At 41.3% G+C, this 19,339-nt stretch overlaps 1 protein-coding gene across 2 annotated transcripts; it reads left to right on the top strand.

Annotated features, from left to right (window-relative positions):
* Window positions 1-1,642: 1,642 nt before the first annotated feature.
* On the top strand, window positions 1,643-17,682 carry LOC135256513 (coiled-coil domain-containing protein 50-like). Of its 2 annotated transcripts, XM_064338343.1 has the most exons (12): window positions 1,643-1,923; window positions 6,467-6,529; window positions 8,042-8,171; window positions 9,205-9,295; window positions 9,925-10,024; window positions 12,351-12,842; window positions 13,106-13,230; window positions 13,624-13,668; window positions 13,870-13,962; window positions 14,732-14,808; window positions 15,142-15,221; window positions 15,972-17,682. In XM_064338343.1, the coding sequence occupies exons 1-12, from the start codon at window positions 1,875-1,877 to the stop codon at window positions 15,989-15,991; spliced, it is 1,365 nt and encodes a 454-aa protein (XP_064194413.1). In that variant the 5' UTR covers window positions 1,643-1,874; the 3' UTR covers window positions 15,992-17,682. The 2 variants fall into 2 exon arrangements, with proteins under 2 accessions (XP_064194413.1, XP_064194414.1); XM_064338344.1 differs by lacking the exon at window positions 12,351-12,842 and having other exon boundaries at window positions 1,644-1,923.
* The last annotated feature ends 1,657 nt before the right edge of the window (window positions 17,683-19,339 follow it).

Below are 19,339 nucleotides of genomic sequence, written 5' to 3'. Positions count from 1 at the left end.
ATTCAATACAGTGAAATGTATTATTATTTTTATCCCACAAGCAACAAAGTTCTTACCCTGCCCACTACAAGAGGGTTTGGTATTAGTCATATGAAGTCTGAGTTCATTAAACAAATTACATGGCATTTTGCATTTTAACCTATCAGCTAAGAGACTGTTCAGTGGGCTGCCAATCAGAAATTAATTTGATATGTATCCATGCATCCATACTTGATGGATACGCCATGCCAGACCTCCAGCTCTCCAGTTCAGAAACTGCATGCATTTCCTGTTTATGCATTAGAAATAAGTCAGTATATATCTGGCTTACTGAACACATCAAATGCCGGAGAAATATATTGCACATGGACTTTAAATGGAAGTAGTATGAACAATTTGCCAGTGCTGGTTCAACGGGGAGCTTGGAATATATTCATTCTTTCATGTAATCAAAAGCCTGGCACTAAAGTCTGTTTTAAGTCTATTAAAACTATTTTAACAGAAAACTGTTGAAATATTAAACATAATGTTATATGATCAGGGTTAATATATTACATGTACATGTGCCAGGTGTTCCATTAATGAGTACATCACAGAATTAATTTAGATATCTGATTGGATGATATTAGGTTTATCTAAGGCCACCTTTTCTGCGACTTTTTATCCCCAAAAACGATCAGACAGATGTATGCAGAGTATTTATTCTCTCTGTGTGCTACATGGTTTTTTATAGGTTTAAAAGATTTGATGAAATTAGGCCACTGGGGGGAGATAGAGCTCACTTTATGCTCAGGATTTATTTTTGTAAAAAGAAATACAGTATGAACATTTCAAAAAGTAAGTGCAGTCATAGCTTGCATATTACAGCTTGAATTTTCTAATATATGTTTGGTTAAATTGACACATATGTGGCTGTGTGTGTGTGTGTGTGTGTGTGAGAGAGAGAGAGAGCAGTATTGTACACTTGTCATGCAAATAAAGCATATTTTGTGAATTTGAGAAAAATTGAGAAAGATAGTAAAAGCAATGGTGGGTCATGATATTTTCGATCATGGTATTTCCACTGACAAGTAACAGCCTGTTACGTGTTATTTGTGTTTTTTTTTTTTTCTTTCTGTGCCTTATGTTGTTGCGTTTATTTTATATTTCCAATGTCAATAAGGCAAATTGAAATGATGCACAGAGAGAGAAAATGAAAGTAATGATACAAGAGAGAGATAGTGTATATATGTATTAATCATTTACAGTATTTTAAGTATTATGAATAGCAGTTTTGTTATTACTAGTAGCTAGTATACTTTTAATGTCTATTTTAATCTTTACATTGTTGTTGTCATTAATTATATCGTTGTTGCTATTATTATGATTGATGGCTTTGCTTTGGTAATGTGTTTCAAAATATGACATGCCAATAATAATAATAATAATAATAATAATAATAATAATTACAATAACATTATTATTATTATTATTACTGGTGGTAGTATAATAATAACCAGAGTCACCATCATAATAAGTAAACAAGAAACTTCTGTAACGTAACATTTTAAAGGTAACGTAACGTTTCTTCGAAACATTCGGTAACCTACACTTCTTGTTTCAGTAAGCGAATGTCCCGTCCTGCTTTCCGTAGCAAAGATTTATCATGACAGAATTTCACTGAATATAAAATCCACATCAGCGAAGGACAGAGAGGGAGGGAAGAATGAGAATGAGCTCTATGTGACGAACTGTGCATTAAGACCGAGGCTGTGTCGTATTGGAAGTAATCAAGCTCAAAACTTTAGTCATGTCAGCTACTTGTTGATTTTAAGTTTCTCACTGTAGCCTACAACTCTGATAATCTTCAGAAAAATAACAAATCTGCAGCAGAAAGCTTTTTGAAAGCCATCACCATGGCTGATTTAAGTATTGATCAGGACAATCTACCCGGAGTAAAAGAAGGTAAGTTGCCATCGAGGTAGCTAGAATAGAGACTAGTTTGCATACGCGCGGTTATTAAACTAGCACCTGCCTTTCCCGCTTGGTGGACGTCGCTTTTCGGTGGTCAAAAATCTCAGCTGCTTGAATTGACAACTAGCTATAGCGATCTGTCGTATAGCGATCAGTCCCACATAACGAGCTGTGAAAGTATGTCACCTTGTCAGGTTGGATAGCTTTCTAGCAAGATGCATGCATTTACTGGAATGGTTTTTGAAGCATAATCGTTCCATTTTCGAAATAAATTCTGTGTTGTGTGTGGTAATAATGAAATTGCTTTTTTCCCCTACCAATGCTTTACAGATCACGCCCATTCTGAGGGAAATATGCAACATAAGTAGCCTATGTAACTGAGAATGAGAAGACAATCTTAACGAGTAATTTGTGGAGACCAAACACTATCGAAACCAAAATCAATTGAAATACGTTGACCTAGAAAGCACTGGCTTTTCATAAATTATTTTCCTGAAATGCATTTCAGCTTGCCATTGTTTGACTGAAATATCCAGCTCTTTAGACGTGCATATAGCGTTCCTAGACCGACGATATCGCGTATCTATGTTTTTGAAACCCTGACGTCCCTTTCTGCCCGTCGATATAACTGAAACACTAAATTCCTGAAATATTTTACGTGGTGAACTCTACCGTTTAACACTTAAAACATTAATCTCAGCTGGGAAACGTAAAAGTGTTAACCACACTGACCCTATTTAGCTACGTTGCTAAGCAAATGCTTGTATCACGTTTTAATCTCAGTTTGTGTTAATGTTTCGGTACATCGTGTAACCTTATTTTTTTTACAGCTTTAGGATTAAACTGTTTTTCAAAGTCTCAAAACAAAGTTTTTTCGTTTTTTTTTTTGCTCACCAAAATGTCTTCTGTAATAACATAAGCTGTTAATTTTTTTCGGTACCATACTAGCCACAATTACACCGGTCTGCCTCAAAATTGCATGTTTCCATTTTGAAAGCGCAACTAATTTTAACTTGCTAGCGCCAGACTCTAAAGGAAGTTGAAAACAATATGAAAAGTCTGCAACTGTAAAGTGGTGAAAATAAAGTTAAGAATGGAACCAGGAAAGGTGAATTTTAACAGATGTAATAATGCTGCCCATATGTTGAAGTTATGAGTGTCACGCAAACGGGGTTATATTGCGCTGTGATTTTCCAGCATTGGTCCATGAGATTTAGTCAAATAATGCGGGAAATCACGTGTAACTGTATTGTCGAAATAATAAGTGAAAGTGATTAGTAAACTGATGATTGGTGTATTGTGTGTGAGCGGTATGTAGTGTATTTCGTGGTGTGGGAAAAAATCCTGCTGAAAATAAGTTGGTTTGTTTATACTATATTTCAATAGATGCTTCCTCTAGATGTCCCATTATTTTCATCTGTGTGCCTCTCAAGTATAAGAAGTGTATCTGAGGATGGAAGAGTGCATTTGAAGGCCAGCTGGTCCTTTGAATGCCTCCCAACCTATTGTGATCATGTGTAAATGGGGCATTAAATATCAAGAAGAAAGTACCTGCCCACTCCCCCATAAAGCGCATTTGTTCAAAAAGGCTTATTAGAAAGTGAATAAATAGAAGAGCATTGCAGAACTCATTGTTCCATAAGTATACGTATTTTTAAAAAAAATATTGTGCCCGCAGTACTATCACTGATTTACTATTGGTGATTTTTTCCAACTAGTAGCATTTTTCCAGAACTTATTACTGTTCCTTGTTCAGTTTTAGTGGTTGCCCATTTGTAGTGTAACGCAGTAGCTTCTAAAACGGCAGCAGAACAAGGACATTCCTCCCACTACAAAGCCACTATTCTTGTATGTCTCAATATTCCTGGATCCTGTGATGGCTGCCTCTGGACCGACTGACTGTCCTTCCCAGGGGTGGGAAACAGCTGCTCATAGTTTGAGGAATGTCAAGGATTCCTGTCTGGAAGTGTACAGGGCCTGAGATAAGCTTTTTTTTTGTTTGTTTTTGTTGTTATTTTTACATTATTTGTCCTCATTTTTATTTTCTTATCGAGTTATGCCTGGGCAGGCATAATTAACTACATACCATAACTGTATATGAAGCAAAGTCCTCCAATTTATTATTTGATAGGCCTACTATGTATTAAAATACTTCTTATCTGGATTTTATAAACTTAAAAGCAGGTTACTATAGATATTTTGTTTCATGTAATATTTGTTTACTTACATAGAATCTGTATTAAGGGCAATATTCTCTTCAGGCATATTGCCACTTCAATACATTACCACTATAGGCAAGATTAGAATGCTTAAGCTCTATACCACAGCATCATTTGTATTGTATTGTACCTGTACCTCTGGGCTCACTCCTTTTTCACACCTACCCTAGTGTCCTCATTAAGTCCTGCTCTCTGGGTCACCTGAATTGTAGTGCGTAAACCGAGTCAGTCAGGAGGTCATGTGTGTGTGAGGGATCAGAGAAGTTAAGTGGGGTATTTGCGGATCTGCTCTATTGTTCATGGTCAGGTTTTCTGAACAGGCTTCAGGCTGCTGTGTAGACAGGATAATCCTGTCAGGAATCAGTGTGGAGGCAGGGCAGGAGTCAGTCTGAGAGGAGGCTTTGAGGGGGGAGTGGGTCTTATAGCTCCCTAATGCACGGCCATCCAACCCCCCCCCCCACCCCCCACAGCTATTCTCAGCTCTGCTGCTCCCTGGCTCTCCGGCGGAGCACTGTACTCCAGCCCTGCTCACCACTTATCCCCAGCCAAGTTGTTGCCCTAGACAAGTATAAACTGGCTATTAATTGGAACAGCATATTAAAACCACCAGTCCCTCACCTGAAACTGTGGCATTGTTGTACATAAGCTACAAGACCGCTTTCGCTTACTGCTGTGTAGCACCCTGGTTAATGGCAGTGTGTGACTTAAATCGTTAGTAATGTGGACTGTGTGTTCAGAATGTGTGTAGTTTAAGCCATTACTCAGTGTTTAAGATTGCAACCGCAGACCTTGATCGGCGTTACTGGAGCCATGGTAACACATTGGGTCATAGAAATGGACCTTAATTTGTGGTCAGTCTAGTCTAGTGTCAGTATTTTGTCATATTTTTTCTGCGAAAAATTATTCCACTTGTTTTAATACGTATAGCATACCTCTTGTCTGTTCATGATTCATTAATACTGAGTATTTGCAATACTTGCAGAAATGTGAAGGAGGGATGATGATGGGGAATAAATCCTGTTTAAAACTCTGACCTGGCCACTAAATATAGGCTTCATTAGACTGAAAAGGTGAAAAATTCCTAAGGAAGGTGATAAACATTTTCCATTCTTGAGCTGGAATGAAAACTGACTCGGTACAGCATGATGGATTTTGTCTAAGCTTGCCCATAACTGAAAGTTTTTCACAGTTTTGTGCTTCTGTCTGAACATAGCTCACTAGTAGGTGCCAGAAGTCATAACAGAAAACCGCCTGGAATCTCAATTAAACGGACTGGCCTGGTTTCAGCTTTACTGCGGATGAGGAATACGCCGTAATTCTCAGAGGGTTTTTGCTAAGTGCACTTATAGAACACTGATATACTGTCACATACAGACTATCATTGTTTAATATGGTAGCTATCACTTAGGGTTCCTGACTTTTGAACTCCTGTGGCGAGCAAAATGAGACTAGTTACACTCGTCTCCCTTTCACGTCTATTTTGTGACCACTATGCGACATGGTCCTTGACCTGTAATGTACAAGTGCGATAATACTTTTGTACAGTACTATTGTCACAGCTATCACATCAGCTGGATGGTGACTGATTTATTTTTCTCCACCCATCCTATGTCTCATGTAAAGATACATCCCATAAGCATTTGGCAATCATAAGGCCAGTTGTAGTTTGCTGGTTAATGTTAGACATAAGGGGATTATGTACTATTTACACAAGATGTGAAATTGAGGCTGTCAAGGTAAGATTAAAAAAACACATGCACATTGAACTTCTAAATATGGACGATTATTTATGTGAAGAATGATCAATTCACAATATTTGCTGCAGTGGTGATTAGTGGTCAGGATACTGGTTGGTAAAGAGAGAGGATGTAACTACTGTATGTGTGCGCACGCATACACAAAACATGGTGAAGCATTTTGAGAATTTTCAGATCCTTCAGAAAGGTGCTGTGTGAACATCATTATTATAGTTTTAGTGACCCTCTTTAGCTGTCTTTTCTTTCTTTTTTTATTTTCTTTTTGGGCAATAACTTTGAAGGTTTAGTTGTTATAGGTTTGGAGACTAATACTGATGTTCTTCACTTCTGTAAGTTACTCTAGGTAGGAACATGGGCTGAATGATTGTGTTGAGATGTAATTTAATGTAGTATCATTTGCTGGTTCGGTATTTTCAGTTTTTTTCTATTGTCACATAAAGTGTGTTTGTGACCATGTCTCTAAAAAGCACTGTAAAATAACATTGAATTGAATCATTGGTGGCTCCAGCCTGACCACAGCTCCTCCTATAATCCCCTTGTGTTTCCTTGTGTCTGCAGTGTGCCGGGACTTTGCCGTGCTGGAGGACCACTGCCTGGCCTACAGCCTCCAGGAGCAGGAAAGTACGTCCCTGAGGGTTGCTTGGCAGGTGCTAGTGGCAGACAACAGGAAACAGCTTTTGTGGTTTGGAACCACAGTAGGTCAAGGTGGCTTTGCCCCTGGCTCGCTCTATACCTACTCTGTGAGCTGAGCCTTGATAAGGATGCCTCAGTTTACAAATGCCTCAGCTAGCTGTCTCCATGAAACCATAAATGTTGACCTTTTCTGTTCTTGATGTGCACCGCCAGTGTGGGGGTGGTGTGATTTCAAGAAGTGAACTTGCCAAGGGATCACTGTATGGCATCAGTGATGTGTGGGGCAAAGCATAAGATTGCGATGGCAGTGTGAGGCAAATATTTTAAGGGCAATTTTATTTCCCTCTCTTCCTCTGACTGCTACAATGTTAGTGTGGTTTAAGCTTTGTGAATCTCGTACAAATAGGATACAGGGGGAGGGCGACTTCCACATGAGTGGCCAACATTCGCCTCAGGTGCAGAATCTCACAAAGTTTCATGTTAGCTTTTTAATGAGGATTTCTAAGTAGTTCTCTGACTTTGACGTGTGTGTATATGCAGTCGTTTCTTTTTATTGACAGGCTCGTTACATTTACTCCCATGTCCGATAGGTGTGATTACGTAAGCCTCATGCATTTTTGAATTTTGCTTTAGTCTGGGCTTTGTTCAGAGGGTCAGTCTAACTTATGCAGTGTCCTGAAATATATTTCTACACATTTTTCCCCCAACTTTCTTCACGCCTTCAAGACTCCTTCCTTCCATGGCCCCAGATAGAATGCGGGGCCCACTGTGAGGAGTGAAAGTTAAAGACACAGTGACGTGCTGCCTGTGCTGCGTTTCTGCACTGGGTCAGGATTTAGCGCTCACCAGGGTTAACACAGGAAGTGACACGACCTTCAACCACTTGGGCTTCTGCTGTTTATGAAGTGGCCCAAATGCGTACAATGGCTTTCACTGTTTCCCTCGGTCAGGGATTTAGGAGTGTTTTTCCAAGTGAAATTGAGGCTGGTTGCCCCATGTCATTGGGCAGGGAGAAGCAGTTCTCTCCTGTTTGCATTTTCATCAGGAGTGTCAGATTTTCCCTATTACAGAGTAAAAACAATTGTGAGCAATTCTGAATTATCTCGTGTCATTTTAAAACCATAGCCTTGATACAAATGTGGACTTCCATAGCATCACAACCTGAGATTGTACCTGGTCAGTTGAATTATTTAGATGCTCTTTGACCAAGGTGCTATTGAGTTACAAATGAACAAATTTAAATGATTTTTCCCTGATACATTTTTGTTAATTTCATTAAATGTAGACGTGATGATGTTCAGTATTAGTTGGTGAGATCTTTCATCACTTCAGTTAGTCAGAACCTCAGTTTAACATCTAAACATCTCCTGCTACAGTAAGGTGTCCCTGTCCACTACACTTGGGGCATTGGAAAGGAAATTACTCAAAGTGAAGCACAGAGCCAAAGAAGGCTTATATTTGAAGGCTCTCCTAACTGTGTGTTTGTTGCGTTTCATTCAGTTGAGAGTCACTTGGCCTCCAATGTCCACAAGAGCCGTCTGATCCAGACAGACCTGAGGGTGGCCAAGCGTATACAGGAGGAGGAGGATGTCCAGGCCAAGGCCCTCACCCAGAGGCATCAAAGAGCCATGTGGGTATCCTGAGCCCCGCAGTCACCAGCACACCCAGGGTTCATCCCATGTGGAGACGAGACAATGTCAGGGGGGCACAACTCTGGTTCTGGGGAGCCAGTCTGTCTGCTGGTTTTGTTCTGAAATAATCTCAGTTTTCTTTTTCTGAAAGCTGTAGAGACTATGCTGTTTCACTCCTGTTCTTGAGCATGGTAAAATCAGTAAAATGTATTTGCAGTCTGCAGCTGTAGTGGGTGGTTTTACGAATGTAAGTTCAAGATATGATTCAGCTAATTGTTTGCACAAAATCCTGAAATGGCTCAGCCCTTGTTGTACTTCCCTGCCCTAAATATAGTGCTGCCCAATTCCAGTCTCTAGAAATCGCAAGTATTCATGTGATTCAACCTAAATACTTTATAACACTCATTCAGTCAAATAGGGTTACTTCTGTGACAGTCTGTTTCCAAAGATTGTGTTTTTTGTTAGAAAAGTTCAGCTTCAGAACCAGGGTGGTACTGGGGAGAGGTTTTGTTTTGGTTTTGCGGTCATATTGTGGTCTGGAATGTTAAGCGCATGCACCGCAGGGACTGATCGTTGGTTTGCACAGGGGTTTCAAAGCCCATGAGGTGCGACCTGTAACTGGATACAATAATCCTGAAACCTCAACCTTTAAAGACTGCATGAGAGTGTTCTCTGCAATATTTGAACTTGAAATAGTTTCAGGTTTTATTGAAAAATTTGGAATTGAGGGTACTTGTAAATAAACCGCAAGGAAAGTTCTGGAGTTGAAAGTAACACGCACCCACCAACCACGCGCTATGTCTGCACCAAGTAGATTTGGTGTCTTTGGAAGGCCAACCTAACACCCTTTCCTGATTTTTCATGCCTCATAGAACCATGCTGGTTCCTTGGATATTACCTGGAAGCTAAAAAGCTAAATGACCTAAATTTAGCTTTCTTTTCCTTTACTATTGTTATTCATGCACTGTGTTTCTGAGCTTTGTGTGTGTGAGCAGTAGTTCTTTGTGTTGACTTAGCTGTGTCCTCCCCTAGAGAGCAGAGTGATGTTGAGATCGCCCACGGGATTCAGGACCAGCTGGTCAGACAGGCCATGCAACAGCGACAGCAGGAAGAGAAAGATGCAGTAAGAACCAATCACAGCTCTCTTCGGCATTCAGGCGCTCTCCTCATTGGGCGCAAAGTAACCATTGTAACTCTGTTGCATAACATTCTCTTCTTTGATGTTTTCTTAATGTTCCCACGGTGCTACGGTATGTATGTCACCATAGTCTGTAGTGTTACATGTTGTGTAGGGCTTACTTTTTTCAGGACACGTGATGCAGTCTTCCCAGTCTGTCAGAAATCACGTTTGAGAACACCCTGTCACACCCAAGTCTGTTCACCCAAAAAATACAGTGCCTACATCTAATTATTAAATAACCGTATAGCTGCAGGAACTGGTACCAGGCATATTTAATGGACATTTATCGCCAATTCTCCCTCTTTTTATTTTACTTAGTTATAAATTCAATTAATTTTGGTCCACCTTAAGTAACCACGTTGTAGCCAGTGTTTATTTTTGATGTAAGGTAAGAGCATGAGAGAATGAGCTCTTTGTTTCAGTAGCTGATTTCAGTTGGCATGGAGCCACGGTCCGTGTGTTTACATTATGATGTCACTATCGCCAGGGCCCTGTAAACTCAGTGGCCCAGAAACTAATGTCAGCACGGTGGGCGGGGCTGTGCTCACCCTCTGCTCTGTGACCTCCCCCAGGAAATCGCTCGCAAGCTGCAGAAGCAGATGATAAAGGAGGAGAAGAAGATGAGTAAGAAAATTAAGAAGCTGCAGGGGTCCACTTCTGTGGAGCCATACGGTAAGGGCGAGAGGAAGTGATGACCTGTTGCCCTCTCCCGGCGCCAGGGGGGTTGTTTGGAGAGGGAGAGGGGGTCAAATGCAGGAGTGAGATTTAAAGTATGGAGGTTGACCCCAGAGGGGGACTGTTCTTTCGCAATGGGCAAAGATGGAGGCCACACGGTGACAGATTTCTGATCCTGAGCACGATTTGCTTGTAAATTTGCCAGCCCAAGCCTAGAGGGCTAAGCTGGCGCCTGCTGTTTGGTATCATGTGACACATGACATCCAATGTACTTGAGTCAGCTAGCATGGCTGGTTACAGTTCAACAGAAGAAAGGAAATGAATTAAGCCAACCAGTTTAGAGCTGTGCAGTAGAAGATTGGCATAATGACCCAGCCTGGTTTGTGCTCTGAAGTAGAAGATTGGCATAATGACCCAGCCTGGTTTGTGCTCTAAAGTGGAAGAGCAACATCATGACCTAGCCTGGTTTGTGCTCTAAAGTAGAAGAGCAACATCATGACCCAGCCTGGTTTGTGCTCTAAAGTAGAAGAGCAGCATAATGACCCAGCCTGGTTTGTGCTCTAAAGTAGAAGAGCAGCATAATGACCCAGCCTGGTTTGTGCTCTGAAGTAGAAGATTGGTATAATGACCCAGCCTGGTTTGTGCTCTAAAGTAGAAGAGCAGCATAATGACCCAGCCTGGTTTGTGCTCTAAAGTAGAAGAGCAGCATAATGACCCAGCCTGGTTTGTGCTCTAAAGTAGAAGAGCACCATAATGACCCAGCCTGGTTCCCACTGGTTGTTGTAGAAAAGGGTTATTATCCCACCCCCCTTCCCTGTCTGTCCATTTGTTTTTCTTCTTGCTGTTATGCAATCACACTCCCATGCTTCTCATACAAGGACTGTGCACTACACATTTACAACCCTTTTTCAGAATGCTTTGGTAAAAGTGTGCTAACTTAGATTTTACTTTGATAAATAACATTGAATGTGTCAGAGAGAAAACTGAAATCTGTAAGCCAGAGGTGTCAAACTGAAAAAAGGCCACAGTGTCTGCAGCTCTTGTGGATTCCTTTCCAAATCAACAGCATATTCGGGCCTTGGAAACAAGGTGTGTGGACTCTTTAGCCAATCAATGACCTAAATTCCCGGTAATCTCTTAAGTGCTGTAACACCAGCGAGCACTGTAGTTCTCCAGGACAGCCCTGCTGTAAACACTCCCTCTGGCAAAGCACAGAGTGTGATCTGTTTTTCCACACCCCCTTTTTTGTACACTTTAGGATCAGGTTTCACGCTTGTCTGTAATGTGGAATGTACTTTCATTTCTTTCTTGACTGTCAGCCTCTTGCAGCACGTTGCGCAATCGGGTCTGATGGATGTGTGCGGGCAATATGGGCATAGGATGGTCAGGGCACGGGCTCTGGTTCTTTCCTGCTCTCGCCGTGGCCCTTATCTCAGTCAGCATTTCCTGCTTTCGGTTCGCGGCCGGACCCTTGTTAGGAAGTGAGGGCCGCGTGCCCGTTCTACAGATTGAATCCGACAGCTGTGAGTGGAAGCGTACGCAAACCAACCTTGAGCTCGCGTGTTCTGTTGAGTCATGGGTAAAATGGGCGGCCTCTGAACATTGACCAGCACTCAGGGGTTTCTGTTGCCATTCTGACTAATTCCTTTGCAGGAAGTCATTGGATGTTATTTGATGAAGGAATGTTAGAGTTTTCGTGGAAGTGCCTTTCGTTTCAGTGCAGCGATTGCATCTGAATGGGGTTATGAGGGCGTTTTCCATTAGTTAGACTTGCTGGGTGAGACTCCAATGGCATTTAGTCATGGTTCCTTTGTTCTTGTCATGACAATACATTGACAATTTACATTAGGAGATGCTGCTATACAAAGTGTATTAGTATGTAATTAAACATAATTATATCCGTCAAAGAAATATTCCCAGACCAGTGAGTACATGTGAAACAGAACTAAATGTAGGTTAACTATGCCACCCTAGGACCATAATACAAATACAAATAATACAAATAACAATACAGAATGTAATATAAATCTAATTCATATATGCAAATAAAGAGATGATATGGCCATACAGCTAAAATCCATGTAGAGCCACGTATAGCAATCCTAATGTAACTTATAACAGTGTCTGTGCGATTCATGTTCCTTTCTGGTTGTTTGAACCATTGTCTGTCCCTGTACAGCTGTGTTTTTGTTAGACATGTCTAGTGTCAGTGCCACGCTTAACCCACCACAAAGCTTACTGTCCCAACCCTGTGAACTCTTATGTGCCTGTTCTCATTCCATACCCCCACCTCACCCCACCCCACTTCGCCATTTCCTCCCAGCATTCTCATCTCCCTCCGGCTCCCCCCGGGGATCAAGACACTGCTCCCCCGAGCCCAGCCGGAGCGGATATCCGGAGAGAACAGGGCGGGGGGGTCAGGGCAGGGCCGGGAGTCCGATGGAGCCACACCTCTCGCGCTCTGCGTTTTACGCGGACGGCGAGCGGCTGAGGGGGGCGGCACCCAAGAAAGAGAAACCAGCCAGACCACCCCCACCCCAGTGCCAGGACAGGGAGGGGGAGGGAGGGAGGTGGGTAGGGACAGGCCAGCGGGACGTGGCCCGTGGTTCGAGCGTAGCCTGGCTGGAAGAGGAGAAGGCGGAGCTAGAGGACGTGCGGGGCAGCGAGGGACTGGTGTCAGGGTTCGAGGAGTCAAGTCGAGGGGGAAGGGGTACAAGAGAACCCCAGGACCCATGGGATCTCCAGGAGCTGGTCTCCAAAAGCTCTTCCCTCCTGAGGGAGGACAGATGCCCGTCCCAGCCCCCTGGGGAGCCAGGTAGACCCCTGGGCCTGTGTGCGCCCACAACGACAGAGCTGTGGGTGGTGGCTGTACCTCTGGACTTCTGATTCTAATCAAAAGACCAATCAAAAAACCGATCCTGAAATAATCAACTTTTTCACAAATATTAACTCAATCAAGCTGGACTATGCTGTTCATAAAATCACCTGTCAAAAAATCACCTTTAATCCTTCGGTGTGGCATAAGGGGTAATTGAGGCTTGCCTCATGCTAACACATTGTTTTTGGCACCCCCTACAGACTGGATGGCAGGAAGCGACTACAGTGTGCAGAACGTGACTCAGGGCGTGAAACAGATGGGCCTGCGGGAGCAGGAGCTTCACGACATGGAGGTGGCCAGAAGGCTGCAGGAAGAGGAGCTGAAGGTTGGTGAGACGATCCTTTGCGATGACGTCGCAGGTTAAATACCTGTGTGTGTCAGAACTGGAGCTCGCAATGATGGGTCCAGTATTAGAAAATCTTCTACGAGGAAGGAGACCTGTAGTAAAATTGTATAACTAAACTATGCTTATGGTTCATTAATTTTGAATTAACAAAAAATTTTTTATGGAAAACTGCTATTTACTCATGTGCAAGTTTAGGTAAAAGTAAATGTACAAATATGTCTTCATCTAAGCCAAGGTTGCCTTAAACAACAGAAAGTGCAAGATTTCCCCTTTTGATTGCCTCTCTTCGACTGAGGCAAGGGAAAACATGCGACGAGCCCAACAGCAGGATGGAAGTGGTGACTCTCTGCTTTTCTGTTGTTTTTCTCCCAGGCTAGTCTGGCTGACTCAAGGGCGGCCCAAGTCGCACAGGATGAGGTGGGTGGACGGCCTCTCTGCCTAAAAATAGCCTGTAGGTGCGCTGACTAACGCAGGCAGTCCTACAGTGAGTCGTCACAAGCCTGTTAGACTCAGACCCTATTGGACTGTTTATTGTAAGGATGGAGTCTCCGAACATTGTGTACCGGCTGACTCTCCCATGTAAACCATTTCCCACTGTCGGTTCATTCGGTTCAACAGGAAATCGCTCGGATGCTGATGGAAAAGGAGAAGAAGAAGGCTTGCAAGTCATCCAAAAAGTGGGGGAGGAAAAACCCGGACGGAGAGTGGAGGGTGACGGATTTGCACATTTATTTTTATTCATATTTTGTATATGTTGTATCGATTTAATGTGCACAGTTAGTTTTTCTCATCTCATTTCTCATCCTTTTCCTTCCCGAAGCCAATGTTTGTCATGGAAAAGCAGAGGCTGCAGCTACCAAAGCACATACAGCAGTTTACTTTCTTCCATTCTAATGAATATAGCAGAAGCAATTTGGTCTCCATCGCCAAATCACCACGCTTGCAAATTCCTCTCTAAAATTAAACTTGACTATACAGTATGTTTTTTTCCGACAAAGTACTCTTGAAATTAAGTTGTGGCGGACTGCGAAACTCTTGCCATAAATGGAAGCGGGTTTGTTGTATACAAGCTGTTCACATGTTCCCACTGATGAATGCAGCATAATTACACACTAGGGCCTCCAAAGCCACCAAATCCCATCTGTCCACCCCTTTCAATTAGGTAAGGAGGGTGTAGTAGCCAGCACTGTGACTGCGCTGTGATTGTGCGGCCCAACACGGACGTGTGTGCATGTACTTGTGTGTGCAAATATGTGTGTTCGTGTTTCAATTTTCTAAATTCAAGGTGAGAGGTTTTCCAGTCTATATGCATGTGTATGGAACAGGGCAGAGATGCAGTATTCAACCAGTAACAGTACTTATGTGTCTGTGTATAACAGCATGGTGATGGTGTTTAGCCAGTAGCGTGTGCACAGTGCGTGTGCATTTGTGCCGCTTGGTGCAGTGTTCAGTTAATAAAGGTGTGACTTACTGTGTTCAGGCAGGTTCAGAGGTGGTAAAGCCCAGCTCTAAGGAAGACTACGAGCACCAGAGGTCCCAGAGCCTGAAACCAGCCAGGTACTGCATCAGAGTTCAGGGCCCTCAGAATCGGCATTAAAGATGGTTATTCAATTAATATATCGTCACATTAATTATGAAATGAATGTGTCTGGGAAAATTCCGTATTGTAAATGAACATTATTGGAAGACTTGCAGTGACCGTGAAACATATGCTCATAACAAACTGATTTTCTCACTTTAAGTGTGGGAAGTTGTCTTAATGTATTACAGGTTGATGTTAAATCTCGTACAGACGTCCAATAGCAGCTGTGTTCACCTGTACCTGCCCACCGGTATTTTGATGGACACTGACGGGAGCCATTGCTTGCTGTCTTTCTCTCTGACTTTCAGACCACCTCCACCAATGCACAACTATGAAAACGAGTCCGGCTCCCTCCGTGCCCCCACCCGACCAGAACCCACGTACAGAGGTACCCTAACGCTCCAGCCGACCTGCCTCAGTACAGCATGACCATACACTGTGCGATGATCTGAAATGCCTCTCACAACATAGCGTCTCAGTTGGATTTCTCACAACAATAGTGAAACAATAGTAACAATTTTATATAAAGAGTATGATCAAATGTAGCCAGTGTTGGGCAGATGACTTAGAAAATGTAATCTGGTACTCGTTCTAATTAATATAATTAAAAATGTAATTAGAAATGTCAAAAAAAAAAAATGAAAACCAGAAATGTGAATGTTATTATTAATGTAGCTGACATGACGTGTAGCTGTTATACATTAATTCTAGAACAGCTGGCATTATTAAAAGTTTATTTTTTATCACCCATACTAAAGTTGCATTTAAAAAGTTGCAGTTGCTTTGCAATAAGAGTAATGCAATTGAATTGTGTTGTCAGATCCTGGTTATGTCTTGCAGCTCCTTGTAGTTACAGTATTGATTGTGTTGTGAAACATCTTTACCTTGTGTAAAGCTGCAACACTGGTTTACATGCAGTCGTGCTTATATGGAGAAATCACTCATTGTTGAAACATTTTTAGGGGATCAGTTAAATTGAGGATTCATTTCAAATGAATCTAGGCAGGTTTCACACTGGAATGAAATATGGAAGGTTGTTTCATTACTGTAATGCCATAGGAATGTATTGAATGCATTTGCTGGGAAAACAAGTTGTTTCTGTCTGGTTGATGAAAGAATTCTGCTGTCTATTTCACAGGCTCCCTTCACAAGCACTGAACATGCTGCCATTTCATTTTTTTATGATCATGCCTTTTTAATTATGTTTTATTTTAATTTAATACTGGAAACATGGAATGTTTTTTTTACCCCTGGAAACCTTTGAGAAATTTGAAATGATTTTTTTTTATTTCCTGCCACGCTTTGAGTATGAAGAGAGCCATTAAGTATTATTTGTCACCTTTTTAGATTAAGTGTGGTATGCTGTCACTGTTCTGTCCATACACAGTTCAAAGGGAAGAGGAAAATTGGGAACTTTGAATCCCTATTTGTGTGTGTGTCTGTGCCACACGATGAGGATATGGACACGGGGTACCATCACTGGATGTGCGAGTCACATGATGTGTGACATCACTCCTCGCCACTATTAGTGGAAAATGAGTTTGTCCTGAGGGCGGTCACTCTGTCTGACACTTAGCATAGCCAAGGGCAGGCTTTGCAAAGGACCAGAACATTCATGGCTCGCCGGTGTCATCGCACCAGAATGACACTGCCACTTTCAGGAATATCACGCATTTCTCCTAGTGGACTGACTGACTTTCTTTAGAAGTGGTGAAACGGCATGTGGACTTGGTCTGAACCTTTTCTCTGTTCCCTGGCCCTGATTTACCTCTGAACTGGTGGAAGCGACTCTTCTCTGGGACTACAATAATGGCTACATTCTGCTGGTCTTCAGGATGACGCGTGGCTGAGTAATTTCATAACGTGTAAACGTACGGGTTTTTTATGGCTTTCCAGTATTTCTCAGATTTCCCCCTGGATGGTCTTGATGCCATGGCTCAAGTTGGAACCAGCTTTAAGCTATTTAATTGTGGTGTTTCTCATATTCCTTTAAAAAAAAAAAAAAAAATGTTTTCATTTATATGATTTTAACCTAACTGAGGAACATTCGCAGGGAACTACCTTGGGTGATATACCTGTAGAAATGAGCTGTCCTGTTGCTTACATATCCAGACTGTGGTGCCATATGTGACCCTGTATGTTTTGCATATGCCATGCGATGTAGTTTTATGTGGGGAGATGGCATTCCTATAGTGATTACATACTGATTTATCATGACTGGAAATACATGGTTTGACACCATCGTTCGCTCATTGGCTATGGTACAGTGGCTCCACAGCCGACTGTCTACCAACCAAGGGAGAGAGAATATGGGGCTGGACCGCTTCACTAGTCAGCGGAGAACTGCTCATCAGCAAGCACTTAGCAGTGGTACCAGACTCCTTCCCTTGAGGGCTGTAGTGTCTGCTGGTTATTAAACTGCTCCTAAGTAGCCAGAATGGGTTAAATGCAGACGACAGATTACCCCACAGAGTTTTATAGAGTATATCTAATCTATTTTTTTTGTGTAATTAAATGACATTAATTGAAGTCAATGATTGGCTAACAAGTCTGCACACATTATTTCCAAGGCCTTAATTGGTGGCTGACTGAAGGGAAACCACAAAATCCTGCAGACACTGTGGCCCTCCTGGGCTTACGTTTGTCTTATGTGGCATATTGAGAAAATCTTTTCAAGCTTTTCATGTGACTTCATGCAAAACAGTCAAGCCCATGTACCTTTTTTCCCCTATCAGATTATTGTATATGGAAGTTTTCCTTTGCAATTATTAGGTTAAATTTTGTGAGTCAATACATTCACAAGTTCTGTCCTTCATGTGTTTGTGTATTAAAAACTCATTTATACACTTTGTTCAGTATGAAGTACTCACTTTTACAATGGGGATCATGGGAATTTACTCATTTCCAGCTAATCACTTGGTTACATGCCTGTGCTCTTAAGAAATGTCTATTTAATAATTGTGACAGACCTACATTGGTCAGTTACCTGTAACTTCCCACTTTTTCATTGTGGCTGTTAATATTGTAAGGGAAGTGCTACTACAGCATGAGAAAAAGGTATTACAGGACCTGTAAGGGAGATGCTAGTATGTAGTTCATGACTTCTATATTTTTATAACTTATTTTTTCAAAGTAGCAGCAGTCATTTAGATTTTTAATCTCATTTAAGTGAAGCTGCTATTTCCATAAGAAGTTTTCCATTTGAAATAGCATTTTCTTGAATTTGATTGGAGGTATTCATTTAGAAGTATGAAAAATTCATGTGTGTGTGTGTTTGCCCTTTTGTACAATAATGTTTTCCATAAACAGATGTATAAAAACTCATACAGATTGATGTAATTAGGTTGTTTTGTCAAATAACCAATATTTTTTAGTTTTATAATGCAAAGGATGAAAACCTGGGTGCGAGTAGCTCAGCAGTGACTTCTGAGACAAGCCAGAAAGAATATTGTGGCTCCACCTGGTGGTTATAAATATAAATAAGAATGTGGTTGTGTTGTACGATATACAACAAGGCACACTTTTATGTGGTGTTAGCGTTAACTCCAGACGTTATCCCACACTAATGTTGGTTGTAACTGGGCAGAGATCTTGTATTTTAAATGCTATATATATATATATATATATATATATATATATATATTTATATTTATATTTAATATTTTAAATTACTCCAAAAGAAAAAACTTAACAAAGCAAAATTCAGTCTGGTGGCAAGTCTCAATTTGACCTTTTGAGTCAAGCAGTGGTTAATTACGATAAAGTTGTTCGTACGGAAGAAGCACAATGCCCTTTGTCACACCTGTCGTATATACATAGTCCCTACAGAAAAACAACCTTTAAAAATTTTAAACATTGTCATGTTGCTTTCCATTTAGTAAAATTATGCTTTCTGAAGTTACTATTTTGTTTCCAGATTGTACAGTGTAAGAAATGTGTGAAATGGTTGTACTGAAATATGTCATCATCAGACATGGTGTTCAGTCAATACAGCGATTTAATTTTACAGGTTAATTGGTTGAACTTGTGACTATTGTAGCTCAACTGTTAAGGGCTTTGACAATACATGAAAGTCTGTTTTGTCACCACATCTGGTGATGTACTGTGTTTAGACATGCATTTCTGCCATTCTGCACCCATTTATGATTTGTATAACTTAACTTTGTTAAATTAACTTTCTTAAATGCTTTATTTTTCCTTAAAAAATGAATCAACATGAATGAATACACTTGAATTACAGAACAAAACAGCATCTGTTGATTTGTCTACAATAGTTCCAGTATCATTTCAACTGATAATCTTCTGGCTAAGCTCCTGCTTATTCACTGGAAAGGAAGAAACTGAATTGCATTTATCCACTGAGCAGGTCCAAACTTTTGAGAAAAATTCCAGTGTTTGGTTCTAGTACAGGTGCATTCATTTCACAATACAACTGACCTGTATACAAACAAAAAATAAGCTTTTTGTTCTTACACTGTTTCCTGTCAGACTTGTAATTCCTTGCTG

The sequence above is a fragment of the Anguilla rostrata genome, chromosome 6 (genome assembly GCF_018555375.3).
Source record: "Anguilla rostrata isolate EN2019 chromosome 6, ASM1855537v3, whole genome shotgun sequence".
NCBI classification, from domain to species: domain Eukaryota; kingdom Metazoa; phylum Chordata; class Actinopteri; order Anguilliformes; family Anguillidae; genus Anguilla; species Anguilla rostrata.
This window is presented reverse-complemented; position numbering and strand designations above follow the sequence as displayed.